Source organism: Notothenia coriiceps, unplaced genomic scaffold (assembly GCF_000735185.1).
Source record: "Notothenia coriiceps isolate Sejong01 unplaced genomic scaffold, NC01 NC01_scaffold00000339, whole genome shotgun sequence".
In the NCBI taxonomy this organism is placed as follows: domain Eukaryota; kingdom Metazoa; phylum Chordata; class Actinopteri; order Perciformes; family Nototheniidae; genus Notothenia; species Notothenia coriiceps.
The window spans coordinates 10,612,759-10,626,929 of NW_011333040.1; the positions used below are offsets into that span (position 1 = coordinate 10,612,759).

Sequence of the window (14,171 nt, forward strand, 5' to 3'; positions counted from 1 at the left end):
GGGGGGAAAGAAGAGATGCAGCAATTTTTTCAACCATTTTTAAATATATGACTGGATGATCTTTCCGCTTGTTTGACTGCCTACAAATCCATTATTTGTTGTATTGATAGTGAAATTGTCAAACATAACCACAACATACCCACCTTTTCCCCTTACCTTGTTTCCTTTGTGTGCCTAAACCATAAGCTGTGAATTCTGTGAACATTTAAAAAAAATGGGAAACTTGTTTTTTTTATGGCTGTTGACAGTATTTCATTTATTTATGGAGTGATATAAACAAATATCCAAAATGTACTTAGTTAAAATATTTGACTTTCAAATTAGGCAAAGTGCACAGCTTTACAAAACACACACATGTTGCATGGCCAATGTCTGAAAATGTATATTGTGAACATACTCTACCAGCGTGCGGTTTAACAACCCACTAAATGAGATCCATACTTGTGAAGTAATTTGCTCCCTGTGGTAAATGTTTAATTTTAGCCTCGTCTCACTCCTCCAACACATCATATTGGCTGCTTCACTGCTATCAGTGGAAAGCAGCTGCTTTCAGGCCTGGAGTGCCGTCATCCATTTCTGTGAGGCTTGCAGTTTCTGGCACGATCGATTCACTAATTCCATTTATTAGCATTATGTTACAGTACGACACATGGCTTTAGGGTGAAATATGTCTTGAGTGGATTCTCTGTGGCTGGTGGAGCTCTTTATATTTCATGTATATTCTTTGGTTTCTGGTTTATTTTAGTTCACTTTGATACCATAACTCCTTTTCACATATCCCAATCTTTATTCTCTACCATGTCTCCAATAACTACATACAGAAGGCAAATAATCTTCAACAAAATGGACAATCATGCCATCATTAGAGTGATGAAGGAGCAGCTGGTGCCCATTAAACTGGCACCTCAGACAGCGAGGGGCAGCGAGGGCAAAGCGAGCATCACTTAAAACAGGAGCAGATGTTCTGAGAGGCCAATTAACGTTAGAGACATGCAGACAAGCCTGTGCACCAGAGGAGGGCTGCCGGCCCATACGGACACTACAGACCATTAATTAGAGCGACACACGTTCAAAATGGATCAGGAGCCGCGGAAAGCCCTGCTTTAAAACCCTGAACTTGTAGAACCTATTGGAGTTTTTAACTATACATGTGTTGTTTGTTTGGTTGTCATCATTAATAGAAATTTACAAAAACATATTTGACAATGGATTATTAGTTTATCATTATTTATTGTTCTAAATTCAAGCAAAAATGCCAAATATTGTCCGATTAAAACCTTTAATCAGACATAATAAGCATTTCAAGACATTTATATGGACTCTGAATAATTCTTAATGCCCCACATTTCATAGTTTTAATCACCAATCAGTTAATGGAGATCATCGACAAACAATAACCGATTGTTGTTCATTTGTAGTAGTAATATGAACTTTATATAGCATTGTTTTTACAATGATTTTTAAAGGGTTTGAATAAAGCTAAATGTGTATCTAGTCACTCCTTCCCCATACACTCTGCCAGTTGTTCATGTACAGTACAGTGTGTCTTTTCTACCAGTGCTGATCTGGATATCCGTATCTTCTCTGTAATTCAGTTCCACTTAAGTGCAGCCACTCAAATCCAAAGCATAGCCTCAAAACTCCCCCCTGATCTTTTTCAAGTAATCCAGATCCACTTGTGCAACCAGACAGCCACGAGTGTAAATCAGGGGGAGAGGGGCTGATGGTGCCAGAGAGAGGAAGATAGGAGTTAGGGTGTAGGAGTTATCAGATGTGTGAGAGGAAGAGGGAAGTAAGTATTTTATAGAATAAACCTAATTCTGCTACTGAGTGGAAACGGATGGATGAAAGAGATAAGGAATCCCCTTTTCAACCAGCATCTTTTATCTATGACAGCACTTGTCTCTTAGCAAAGAGGTGTCATGACAACAGGTAGCTGCTGGGTGAGGACACATACCCCAGAGAAAAGGAAGGAGGGAACAGTGTAGAGGAAAGTGAGATAAAGTAGGTGGAGAGGACAGGACAATAGATGAAACAAAAAAGAGGGGAGGATAATGAGTGGGGGATGCACCAACAGAAGATGAAGACGAGGTCAATTCCTTGTAGTTTCCCTCATTTACTTCCTGATTTTTTTTTTTTATTCTGGAGGTCCTGCATGTAAGCTAAGAGCCTTGTTCTCCACATGTTCATCCTAATGCTTCTATAAGCTCACCCTCGGGAGCTGGCCACAAAGATATGCACGGCGATTGGGCGCGCGCTGAGGCTCAGCAGGGCGGGGTTAAACCTGCTGGGATGTTTCATATTCATACTCGGCATGAATACATAATCAGTCCATCAGGTCACTGTGTGCTGTCAGGAGGAAGAGACTTTTTGCCGGACTTTTCTTTTTCCACGTGAAGAGAACTTTGTGGTCGTCCTGCTGACAGATGCTGGGTGCAGTCAGAGCAGGCGCTTTTGGTTTGCCAGTTTGCGTGGCAGATGATGACCTATGGCTGAGCGCGACGTGCCCCCGGCCCTCACCCCTGATCCCGCTCACACCTGCGCACACAACAGGCTGCGGGGCTGAAATCTGCTGAGGAGGGGGCTCCTCTCGTTACCGGCCTGCTCTCGTTGCCATGAGCAAACAAACCAAGAATAAAAATGTCTCGTGGGTAAGTGAGGTGTGTTGGTGCAGTTTTACTCTTTGAGCTACTTCTCCTTCATGTGGCTTGTTCTAGCTATGCTGTACTCCTTTCAAAGCAATGTAGCATTTTGGGCATCACAATTGATATGATTTTCAGGTTTAACAGATTATGTAGAGGCTATTAGAGTATATTCCCATGGGTCTCTGATGCTCCTCTGATTCCAAAGAGAGGCTTAGAGATTTAGGTATTATATAACTACAAGCTACTACGTGCCCACTTTATCAAATCTGGTTATAATTCTGACAACTCTTTTAAAGGTAATACAACGGATGTTTTGTTGGCCGTATATAAAAAGTATGCAACTCTTTCTTCTTATAATAACAGCAGGTAAACTTGTATTTTCCGCCATGTCGTCCCAGGTTTCTTTTAACATGTGTGAGTTTGATATTTGAGTCTTTGCCAGTGCAGACGGATCAGGGGAGATTACAGTGAGAGTGGCTTTGCGAGGATGAAATCAGCTACTTGGGGAAAAGGGGGTGGGGCAGGGAGGAGAGGATGTGATGGGACTCCAGAATCTACCAGCTTTCTGTTTGTACACTTTCAAATCATTTTCTCCCTCTGGATTCTGCAGTCTCCAGCCACTCAGCCCTCAGTAACCTCTCTAGGTGGAGTTACTGTACGGTCAGGTGCAAGTGACACAACCATGGGGTGATGAACCCGAGGCGTGATTCTCCTCCATATGTTCTCCTCTCCTAAACAGGCATTCGTGTTGTGATAACTTTGTTTTTTTTGTCCAGTATATTGTATGTGTGCACATGTGCATGAATAGGGGATCTACATATGTGTTTTCCTCCGGAGGGAAACGCTGCTCCACTTCTGCTCAACCCACCCATATGTCACGCTGCTGCTCTCTGCAGCAAAACTCTCTGTCCTCACCATGAACCTGATCATTCCTCCATGCACAGAGCTGGAAAGATGAGCACCTCAAAGTATCTCAGTGTCTGGTGAAGAAGCCACGGTGCTGCCTCTCATTCCAAATTAATAATGCATGTAGCTTACTAGCAGATACAGTATAGTTGAGCTTGTCTCAGAAGCGGTTTGTTTTGTTGTGTACTTGCATTGTACCAAATGTTTCCAACAATGTTAAAACTAAGAAGAATCTATCATTTTAATCGAAGTAACAATCTGTTTCATTTGATCGCTTTATAAATGCATCAGTGTTGGCAGTAGTTATGACTTTTTCAATACACTTTATAGATCATGGTTGTTTTGTCTATATATTTTTAACTGGGTGACATCTGGATCTTCAGTTATCAGGACAACACACTGAGCAAACGTTAGCAGCAGTTTAGATTTTTGACGCAAAATTGTTTCATTCAGTGATTTTACCAGTTTTAACCACCCGTCAGTTTGTTTTGGAGAGGATGAGAAGTAAGCGTATATTTTCTCTCCCTGTAAAGCCTCCTGAAGAATAAGGCAGAATTTGACTACAATGATCGCAATGGCCCTACAAAACTCCTGCTTTTCTGTTTTTTGATTGAGAGATCCCTATTAGTGTGTTTGATTGAAAGGAGACACCCATTAAGTGGACTTTTGTAACCATATCTTTTGTCATATTTTCAAACCTCCCTTCTCTGCATCAGCTTGCATACTAAACCTGTGTGTAATATGTTAGTTAATTTACCTATATATTTGCAGAAAATGCACTTTTTTGCGATGCAGCTGTTGCTCCTCCGCAGTACACTGATCCCAGGTATCTACTTCCCCTTCCAATAAGCCTAATGACTTTGAGGGCCACATTCATAATCACAGTGGTGGGCAGTGCCGGCGGATTAGGACTCCAGATGGTGCTGTTCCAGCCCGACTGTCTGTCTGGCCACACATGTACGACTGCAATAGGTCACATGTTGTACTACAGCGGTCAGCTCTGCCACTGCAGCCGGGCAGCTCAGCATCACATCCGTAAAACTATCACAAAAAGTATCTGTTGACAGAGTGTTTCTGGAGTTTTAAGGCTGGTGTGTGTTTCTGTCTGCTTCTTACAGCGCCGTGTAGTTGGGTTGACCGTGCAACAGATGTCACGCTATCAAATTAAAGCTTAATGCCCGGCCAGCTGAAGGAAACACTAGCCATGACACCGCACAGCTTAAACACTTGATTGTGTGTGTGTGTGTTCTGTCGGTATGTGTGTGTGTGTTATCCTTCCTACACTCTTCACTACACATGAGGCATGACACTTGCTGTTGGAAGAGCTCTTGAAGATGACCACATCTCGTTTATTTCCCTCTGGAAATGTGACACCGGTTGTGTTTTAGAGCAAAGAGTCAGTGTTATACCGTTTTGACTTAGGCAGAGCAGTTTTTTTTTTTTGTATGCCAGGCGTCAGCTGCTTGCACCCCTGGGTCATGGTACTCTGAACAAAAACCAGGGGATTTGCATAATTCATTACAGTCGCTGTGGAACGGAGAGGCAACACAGGTGTCCCGGGCATTGTGGGAGAACGAGCATGTCTAAGAAGCCGAAGGTAAAAAACAAACACTCAACCTGTTCTTGTTTCTGCGTAAATCCGAGCTTACTACTTTATCCAGAGCTTGTACTATTAGTTGTAGCACTAAATTGCTGTTGTTTTTTTTAAAAAGCTTTGGCATTGCTCTTGCAGCTCAGAGTGCTTTTCTCTTTGTTTGTGGATTCTTTGCTGTGTGCAGTTTTGTCTGTGACATCCAGTCACCCCGTCTGTGAGGTAGTTAACACAGGGCCTATAATGACAGAAATGCACTCCTATAAGTACAGCTTTTAATCATGGATGCAAGTGGGAATTTCTGCCTTTTAGTCCTGTATAAAAGCATTGATGCTCTCAGGTGAAAGACTATCTGCAGGGTCGCCTTTCTGTTTCCACGTGCAGATACAGTTCTGTGAAAGTCAGGTCATGCAGCTAAATCCTTTATCTAAAAACTGATTTATATGGTTTGAGAAGCATGATGTAATCTATTGTCATGACACACAATGTAGGGCAGGTTTTCTGAAATCTCTTAACTTCTGATCCCTTGAGGTTAAGCAATAAATGCTTTTGACGAGTTCATCCAAAGTAATTTATTTCCTGTTCTAAGAATTGTATAAAAGGTTTAAATATTTCCTGTTATGATGTCTTTCTATAACAGTTATGTTCATATTTATTTAGTGTTACTCTCCATCTAAAGCCTGAAAAGCATGCTGATTGCATGTCCTAAAAAATAAATAAAATGTGTTTTAGATGCATGTTTTTTAGCTATCAGTTTTCTTCATTACTGGCTTTTTTGGTTTGTTTCTCTGTTTGAGCTTTACTGCCCTTGCTGTTGATTGAGAAATATTGACAAAAGAGGCTGCAGGATTATGTATTTGGTGGATGAGTGTCCATATGTGGGATGCAGCAAACCATCATATAGCCACTCGTAAAAATCGATAGTGGCGAAAAACTCCACAGCGTCCTCTTAAAGAGTAGATTATCCAGTAATCACATGAGAAAAGGCAGAGATCAATAGGAAAGTCTGCAAACATAAAGCCCCAGGTTGATTACTTGTAATATTAAGTATTCCTGGGTCTAAAGAACACATTTGAACTGTTTCTCACCATGTTTCATGTTCGTGCATTCTTCTCCTCTAAATCCTGGATTGTTTGAAAGGCAGAAGCAGATTTTAAATCTCCTTACTGAGAGAAGCAATCATCACAAAGTGAGTCGGGGGGATCAAGTGGACACAAGCAATCTCCCACGTGGGGGTTGTTGTGTGCATTGTGGATCGTTCCCTCCCTCCTGTAGGGATGAACAGTGGTGATAAACATGTGACGCCAAAGCAGATGATCGTCTCTCACTGAGCTACTCAAATAATTTTTTTAATTCCGAGCCTGTCTGTCAGAGTAGCACGGCCGGGTATTTGTTATGTCACAGAAAATGAATCAATATTTCCTGAATTGCTTAACACAAAGCAAATTAAACCACTTGTGTATAATGATGAGTGTTTCTTGGACGTCCATCTTATCTGCTACTTGGAAGTTATGTACAAGTGTGTTTGCGTGTATCGCCCTCTGCCAGTGATTGCCTGACCCGTGCGTGACTGTTTTGGTCATAGCAGTCCCAATTTGCCGGCTGAAGAGTTTTCCCTATGACTCCATGTGGGACAGCCGATGTGTTGATGTGTTCAACGAGCGTGATGTGACTCAGCGGCACACACTCGCACCGCAGCCGCCAAACGCTGCACACCGCTGTATATGTCAGCGCTTCAGGAGTCATTAAATCTTACGCTCTCACTTGCCGTATATCAACTCTGAGCTCATGATCTTCATTCCCTTGGGCATGCTTGACAAGTTATCCTTGTCTCCACTGACTAAACACATCTTGGGAAGGGTAAGCTTTGTTCAACTGTTGACTTTAACCTTTGTTCTCAACTGGAAATATACTGTTCTAATTCCACATTGATAGGCTAAGGTTTTTCGTCTATCAGTTATATAGACGGTCAGGGTTCGAAGTACAGCAGTGTTAAATGAAGTGTGCACAGGTTTCTCAGTTTCATATTTACAGGATGCCCTTTGGTGGAGAAATGGCAGTCGAACCCTTGAAAGCAGCAGCACACAGAACAGTTGGGGCTCCCATTTTTCTTTCTTCCCTCCATCTTCATCTCTTTCCTTTTTGCTCCCTCTGACTCTCTCTTTCTGTAATTAGAGATTGTCCCATGGCTCAAGGGGCCTGGCGTGTGTTGTAGCTAGGTAACTTCAGACAGCTGCTGGCTGCCGGCCCGTAGGGTTTCATTAGATGTGAATCCCGGTCCCTGGGGCCTTGCATGGATTCTTCTTTCTGATCAGGGTATTATGCATGCAGGAGCAGTGGAGTCCCGCTCTCCAGGCTAGTTCTTTCCCTTGTTTCCAGTCTTATTCTAAGCTAAGCTGACTAGCTACATATTTAACATACACATATGAGAGTGGTCTGTATCAACTCAGGCGTTAAACTGACATGTACTGTAGTGTGATTTAAAGGATGTAAGGGAAGATGAGCTCTGGTTGTAAAGGGACATTTACAGGATTCAGTTTGCTGAATTTGCTATATAGACTTTACTGTATTTTTTTTACTGAAGACAAAGAAATATGCCTAGGGAGCCACTGGATTTTAAATTTTTAGATTTTTCCAAAATGACTTCCAAAGTCCGCTTTCATTAGTGCAACAGCATTCTTGGCAAGTCGAGAGGCCTTTCTGACAAATCTTCAATAATCTAATTGTGGTGGATTTAAGCCCATTAGTGGTCTTTTAAGCAAATTTGAAAACACAACAATGTTTATATTGTTGGATATTGCTTGTCATTCTCAAGATGCTCTGGGTCAGAATCCATCCACTAACCTCAGTGTCTGGTTTTGTGTTGTGTCATGATGTCTTCAGTATTAAGATCTTATATTGATGTAACACAAGTTAACTTGTGATCCTAAGTGCTCCAACACTGGCAAGTGTTTGGCAGAGTGGAGAGGTTTTGTTTCGAACCGTTTACTTTAATGTCGAGCGGTGGCCACCGTGAAGGCACACCAGTCTGAGAGTGTTAGACGTCCTGATATGGAGGCAGAACGGCATGGTGACATGAGAGAGTGCCTTGATGCTTAAAGTACACAGGTGTGATCACCGCTGCACTACAGAGGCAATATTATATGGCCGAAACATGTCAGTAATATTCAGGTACTCTTTTATTTGATCTCAGTTGCAAACCTTTGCATCGCACATTGTACACTCATTTCCAATTTACATGGGTACAGTTACTAAAACGAATGCACCAAGTCCTGCAATCAATTCTGCTTTCATGATGGTTATAATGCTTAGTTTTCGTAGAAGCCGTTTCGCAAAAGTGTCGATACAAGGATTTATTGCAGGACTGTTATGTTACGCAAAATGTAAGCGCAGCAGAATCAGAAGTAAGTCCACCATCAGTCCCTTTCGCAGTGCACAAGGTGACTCTTTAGATACTGTGCAATGAAAGGAAACAACTGTTAGCAATGTCATTCTTTCCCCCAGTGAAGCGCATTGGGATGTTGTATTGATCCCTCCTCTTGGTCCAATTACTGTACGCTCGTTTCTGTAAGCTACCCTTGTTGGCCCTTTATGTGCTTGTCAGTGTGAATGCCTGCTGACGTCATTGTGTGCATGTGTACTGATCGATAAGCCAAAGGCAACGCCGACACTCATTTCCCTGCTCTGGCAGAACTGGAAGACATTGATCTGTCAAATCCCACTCAGAGAACCCATTCAGAGAGGCTGATAATTACCGTCAGCAGTGAGAATGCTTTTGTAGTAAGTAGTTGAGCCCATGGGTTGAGGCCAATGGGTTGAGGCCAATGGGTTGAGGCCAATGGGTTGAGGCCCATGGGTTGAGGCCCATGGGCTTCGTAAACTTTAGTATCGGCATAAAAATCCTGGCAGGGATAGCTGGAGTTAAGCATGAGCAATAAACATACAGTCGTTTTAGGCATTATTTTGATTAGATGGCATCTTAAAATCACGATTGAAAATGATCGTGATCGCTTTTCTTTATCTCACTCTGATTTATTTATTGCCATTGCTTTGGCTTTCCAGCAGGTGTTAAAGAAATGTTCAGTTAGCATTCAGAGGCACCAGATCACACTTCCTTATCAACTGTCATCAAGCTCAGCATGGTTTGTACTCCCAGGGCTGAGGTTAATTAAAGTCTGCTTTCACCTTCATTTACCTTGACCTCAAGTCCACTGCTGGCTTTAAATAAACTGATATATTCTAAGGCTGAAATACAAAAAATCACTGGTTTCACATTCTCAAAGGAGAGTATTTCCAGATGTTATTACCTTTCTATGACAGTCAATTTAGTTGTATTTTATATGTTAGTATGTCAACTTGGACTGTGGGAAATAGTCATTTTTTCTTTTATAGTTGTATTACTTCAGCTGTTCTTAAAATGTATGTAATATAACATGCAGTATGCATACAATTGGCCCATACTTCCCCTTCAGAACATTGCAACTATGACGCTATTGCACATGCATCCCCTGTGCAAAGGATTGTGGGTCAGAATAGCCAGAAAAGCATGCTGACTTGCATGCTGCAAAAATGTGACCGGATGCATCCTGGTGTTTTTGGTATACTGCATTAGACATACTATGTATTGAACCATACTAAGTTTTATTCTGGCACACAAAGTAGGAATTGAAATGATTGTTCTGGTGAAATGAGGATAACTATCCCACAGTTCGACACGTGCCGAGCACACACTCTGGATGATAATCCTCAGAAAGGGGTTAACCCCGCTCAAACACAATATAATCCAGGATTTAGGATGGGCCGCCCAGAAAACATTATTTCCCAACTGTGAAATACAAATCTGGGCTTTGCTGCGTTGTCAAATAAAGCCCAGAGCTTGTAGTTTTATAGTTTTATTATCTTACAGGTTGGATTTAAAACTATTGGATTCTCATCAGTGCTGTTTGTAAGTTTTTTTATTTTCCTGAGACATAGCTGCATTCCTCTGTTGCTGCTGCCGTTTTATAACAGAAATATTTCAATTAGTAATGGTTTCACTTCCAGAACTCATGACTCAGCTGTGACAGATTCCAGCTCCCTGCCTTGACTCATGTGAAACCACTTTAATAGAACATCTATGAACTACATGAGCTGTGACGTAGCAGCAGCGTACACACACATCACAGCTAGTTTGTCAGATCACAAAGAGACTCTTTGAAGTGCATTTATTTGTTTTGTTTTTTTACAGTAACCACTAAAGTCTCTAAGATGCAAACCAGCTGCTTTACACGGACTGGTAATAGAAATCTGTCACTTCATTACTAAACCCACTTTTATATGGCTTTAATTTTATAGATGTAGGAGTTTGTAGTGTGCTCTGTGTTTACAAAGTAACTTCCTTTTGACTTCATTTTTAATGTTAGCTTAATGGTGTACCATCAATTGACCCAACGGAAAGTTTCAATGACTTTGGTCCCCTTGATGATGAAAGCAAATATGGCATTTCGTCGATGTAGTGAAGATAATTACTTCCTGACGTTTTGGTCTCAACAACATGTGTCGAGACTATACAGTGAGTTCAAGTCCTTCAGCCTTCCTCTCCTCTGCGGAACCTCTTTAAGGGAACACATGTAAACTCCCCAGATCACACACTCAGACATAAAAAGCTTCTGCAGCTGCTTTTGGTGATTTCTGGAATTTTTCGTCCGGCCCTGTTGCCAGAGATCTTACTTCCTAACTGGCTGTGTGTGTGAGTGAGTGTGTGTGAAACAGAGAGAGTGTATGTATGTGTGTGTGGGAGGGGAGAGGGGCAGGGGGCTTGTTTTTGGGGGCTGGAGGACGGTTGCGGCGCTCTGTAGGAGTGTTCTCCCAGCGTGGGAAAGACGCTGCTCTTTTCTCTGCTTCTTAGGGACTAAAGTAGGCCAAAGAGGGTCCGAGAGGAACTTGCTTTTTTTGTCCGGCTCCAACTTTATCTCCTTGGGGTTCCAGAGGAGAAGTTCCCCTCTGGAGCGGGGACAAGGGGGTTTGTAGGAGCAAGTAGTCGGAGTTGCTTTGCTCCGAGAGGAGATGGGCAGCAGCTGAGATTTTCTCCCAGCCGGGAGTCGGGTAGGGCAGAAATGTATCATTCCGGCAGTGAGGAGTCAGATCTGGTAAGTTTACACATACCTTAACATGCATTTTCCTACTCAAACAGTTTCCTTTCACACTTTCCTTAGTCTTACTCGGCTTTGCCTCACGCTCTCTCTTCTCTCTGCCCTCTGAACAAAGAGGAAGAGCTCGGGCAGCATTAGAATGGAGGTTATTAGAGCAGGATTTAAAGGGGCGTAATCATACACTTCCTATTTTTCTCCCTCGGCTTTGCCTGAAAGTTAGTGAGAGTCATGCTCACTTTCGCAGAGTGCTGTTTAAGCATCTTGTCTGGATTTGCGAGCACCGCTGCATGACCACTGCTAGCTTAAAGTGGGGGCACTGGTTAACAAGCAGAGAGGGAAAGACAGTAAACAGCCCTGGTAAGCTTGGTCAGTTAAGTACAGAGGCCAGAAGAAAGCAGTGTTGTCTCACGTGAGCCAGAAAAGGACTGTATTGTTGGTGTTTTATAACTTTCACCATCAGTGTAAGTGAGATGTCCTGCATGTTTCAATTGAATATTTATAACATTGTATTTGTGTGTGAATAAAATGGTAGTAAAATATGTTCCTGTAATTGTTATCATGATCAGGCACACCCTAGTATTAATGATTAATCTGCCTCTAGGAGCGCACAAACAGTAGTTATCCCAGAAAACCTTTTAGAGACAAATTGTTATACCTGCAAAGATACAGGATATGTCAAGTCGATCCCAAGCAGTCTGGTTCTTGAGTTTGAATCTTTACAATGTTCACATGGTCAAATATTCAAATACCTATTTAACCAAAAAGATACAGAATGATTTTTTAAAGATATTACTACATTAAATAAATTGTTTTAGTGCTGCTGTATGTCAGTTGTCATTCAGATTTTGTATGCCGCAAATAGGGTTGTCTATCTTTATGGTTGATTTCTAGCTGTGGGTATACTGTATGAGAAGCAACCTCCTGCTCTCTGCTGCAGCTCTATCTGTAGCACACACACACACACACACACACACACACACACACACACACACACACACACACACACACACACACACACACACACACACAAGCTTCTGTTCGATTTTATAGGGATCTGTTTAGGAGTTGTACTTCCTCCATTTGACATGTCAGCTGATAAAGCTACAACACTATTTCAGTTTGAGCCAAACATTTGATAAAAGTGTTGACACTTATACAAAAATAAATCTGAGACCTTTCTTTTTCCTTGTAGTTTAATAATAATAGGTAGAGCTTTTTTAAATCACGGTGATAAGATCTAGTTGGGAAATTCCAACTAATAACTTGTTACATGATTGTCGTCCCAGAACCAGACTCTGTTAACATTCTGATGATAATTTAGCCCTGTGGGTTAGGGCCAAATATCTGTCGTCTGGTGTAGCCCGTAGACATCCGGGCCACAGCTTCCTCTCCCGTCCGAGTTGAGAGATGACATCTACAATACAAGCTAACATTAAGATAATAAAAAGCGAAATGACTATCAGACAATAGCTGATGCGTTCTAAGATTGCATTTTGGCCATAGACTCTCAACCAAACTCTTTAATACCTTTTTTAAAAAAAAAGTATTATTGTTGTAGTGAAGAGAGGGATAATGAAGGGAAAATCGTAGCTTTTTATTGTACATGAAATATTGTTGAATTGACCATTTGTGGACTTTCTCTGTTTTGTTTTATTCATTACTTTATCACCCCATGCCTCTGTGGCACCAACCATCCTTTTTGCATAAATCTCAAATGTTGCCATCAATTTGTCCAGAGTATAATTTATTCTCTGTATGAAATTAAATAAATGAAGCAGGAATGATTTCACCATTTGTTGGACGGTATGTTTCTGCTCCTATGAAGATGGTTAGCAGCTCATTCTGCTCTCTTAGCCAGTCCTCATCAATCATCCACAGCCTGCTTCATACAGCAGGAAACTGCAAGGATATTGATGACGCAAGCAAAAAGTAGCAGCTCAGAGCAGCCTCTCACCGTATTCCCCTTGATCAGCCGTCACCCTATTATGGTGCTGTGATTCCACAGAGAGAAGGAGCTGCGAGATAAACTAGATCTCGATGTGAAGGGATTCACAGTAAGTGAGACAAATGCCCCTCAAGGGAGTGCTGCTGCAGGTTATACTTACAGGAGAAAGGGATTTGCACATATCTCTGCAGGTGGGAGGGTCTCCCTGCGTTTGTGTTGGCATAATGCTGCAGGGATTTAAACTGCTCTAGAGTGTAACGCCATATAATGTAAGTTCATTTTAGAACATGTAAGCCAGAAAAACCTTAACAGGTGTAGCTGATACATTTACAGGCAATGGCAGTACATAAATATGACAACTACTAACCGATTTATTCCCATGAAATGTGGCATAGATGTTTCCCAGAAGATACATTCTGATAATGTTCATTATTATTTGACCTTTAGTACCATCATCAGGTCAAGATGTCTATTTTATGTTAATACTTTGGTTTATAACCTTCAAAAGTAAGGATATTCCAATATCAACCGTAATTGATTTGCGTAGTTGACAAATGTAAGCATGCTTACCCCCTAAAATTAAGATGGAGAACATAATAAAGATTATATATTCTCAATATTAGCATTTAAAGCAGAGCCATTGTGAGCCTGTTGTCTAATAATAAAAGTGAAAGTACTTCAGTACCTCAGTTAATATCTTCCTTATTCTTTTAAGATTTGGGATTGTTACTGTTAGTAGATAACTTTTACCATTTCATTCAGTATTGTGAATGTTATCCCTGTTAAAGTTTTGTAATATTAATACATTTTTGTGCATATGAAAGGTAAACCTATTCAAAAGGCATATTTTTAAATTGTATTTGACCTTATGATAGGTTTCTAATTTTCTAGCTAGCAACTGTGGGCTCTTGGATCATGTGATCGACAGCCAGTGAGTCCATCACCTCGATAGG

General features: G+C 41.4%; 1 protein-coding gene across 5 annotated transcripts in view; it reads left to right on the forward strand.

The window, feature by feature from the left end:
- cacnb2a (calcium channel, voltage-dependent, beta 2a) overlaps positions 1 to 14,171 on the forward strand; it is a 92,341-nt gene that overhangs the window by 52,865 nt on the left and 25,305 nt on the right. The window contains exon 1 of one of the 5 annotated variants that reach the window (XM_010771035.1): positions 11,017 to 11,270. The exons of 3 other annotated variants lie outside the window; for them this stretch is intronic. In XM_010771035.1, the coding sequence (XP_010769337.1) occupies positions 11,238 to 11,270 (33 nt within the window). In that variant the 5' untranslated portion in view covers positions 11,017 to 11,237. Of the gene's footprint in view, positions 1 to 11,016; positions 11,271 to 14,171 lie in introns of those variants that run through there. One more of the 5 variants, XM_010771051.1, reaches the window with a different exon arrangement.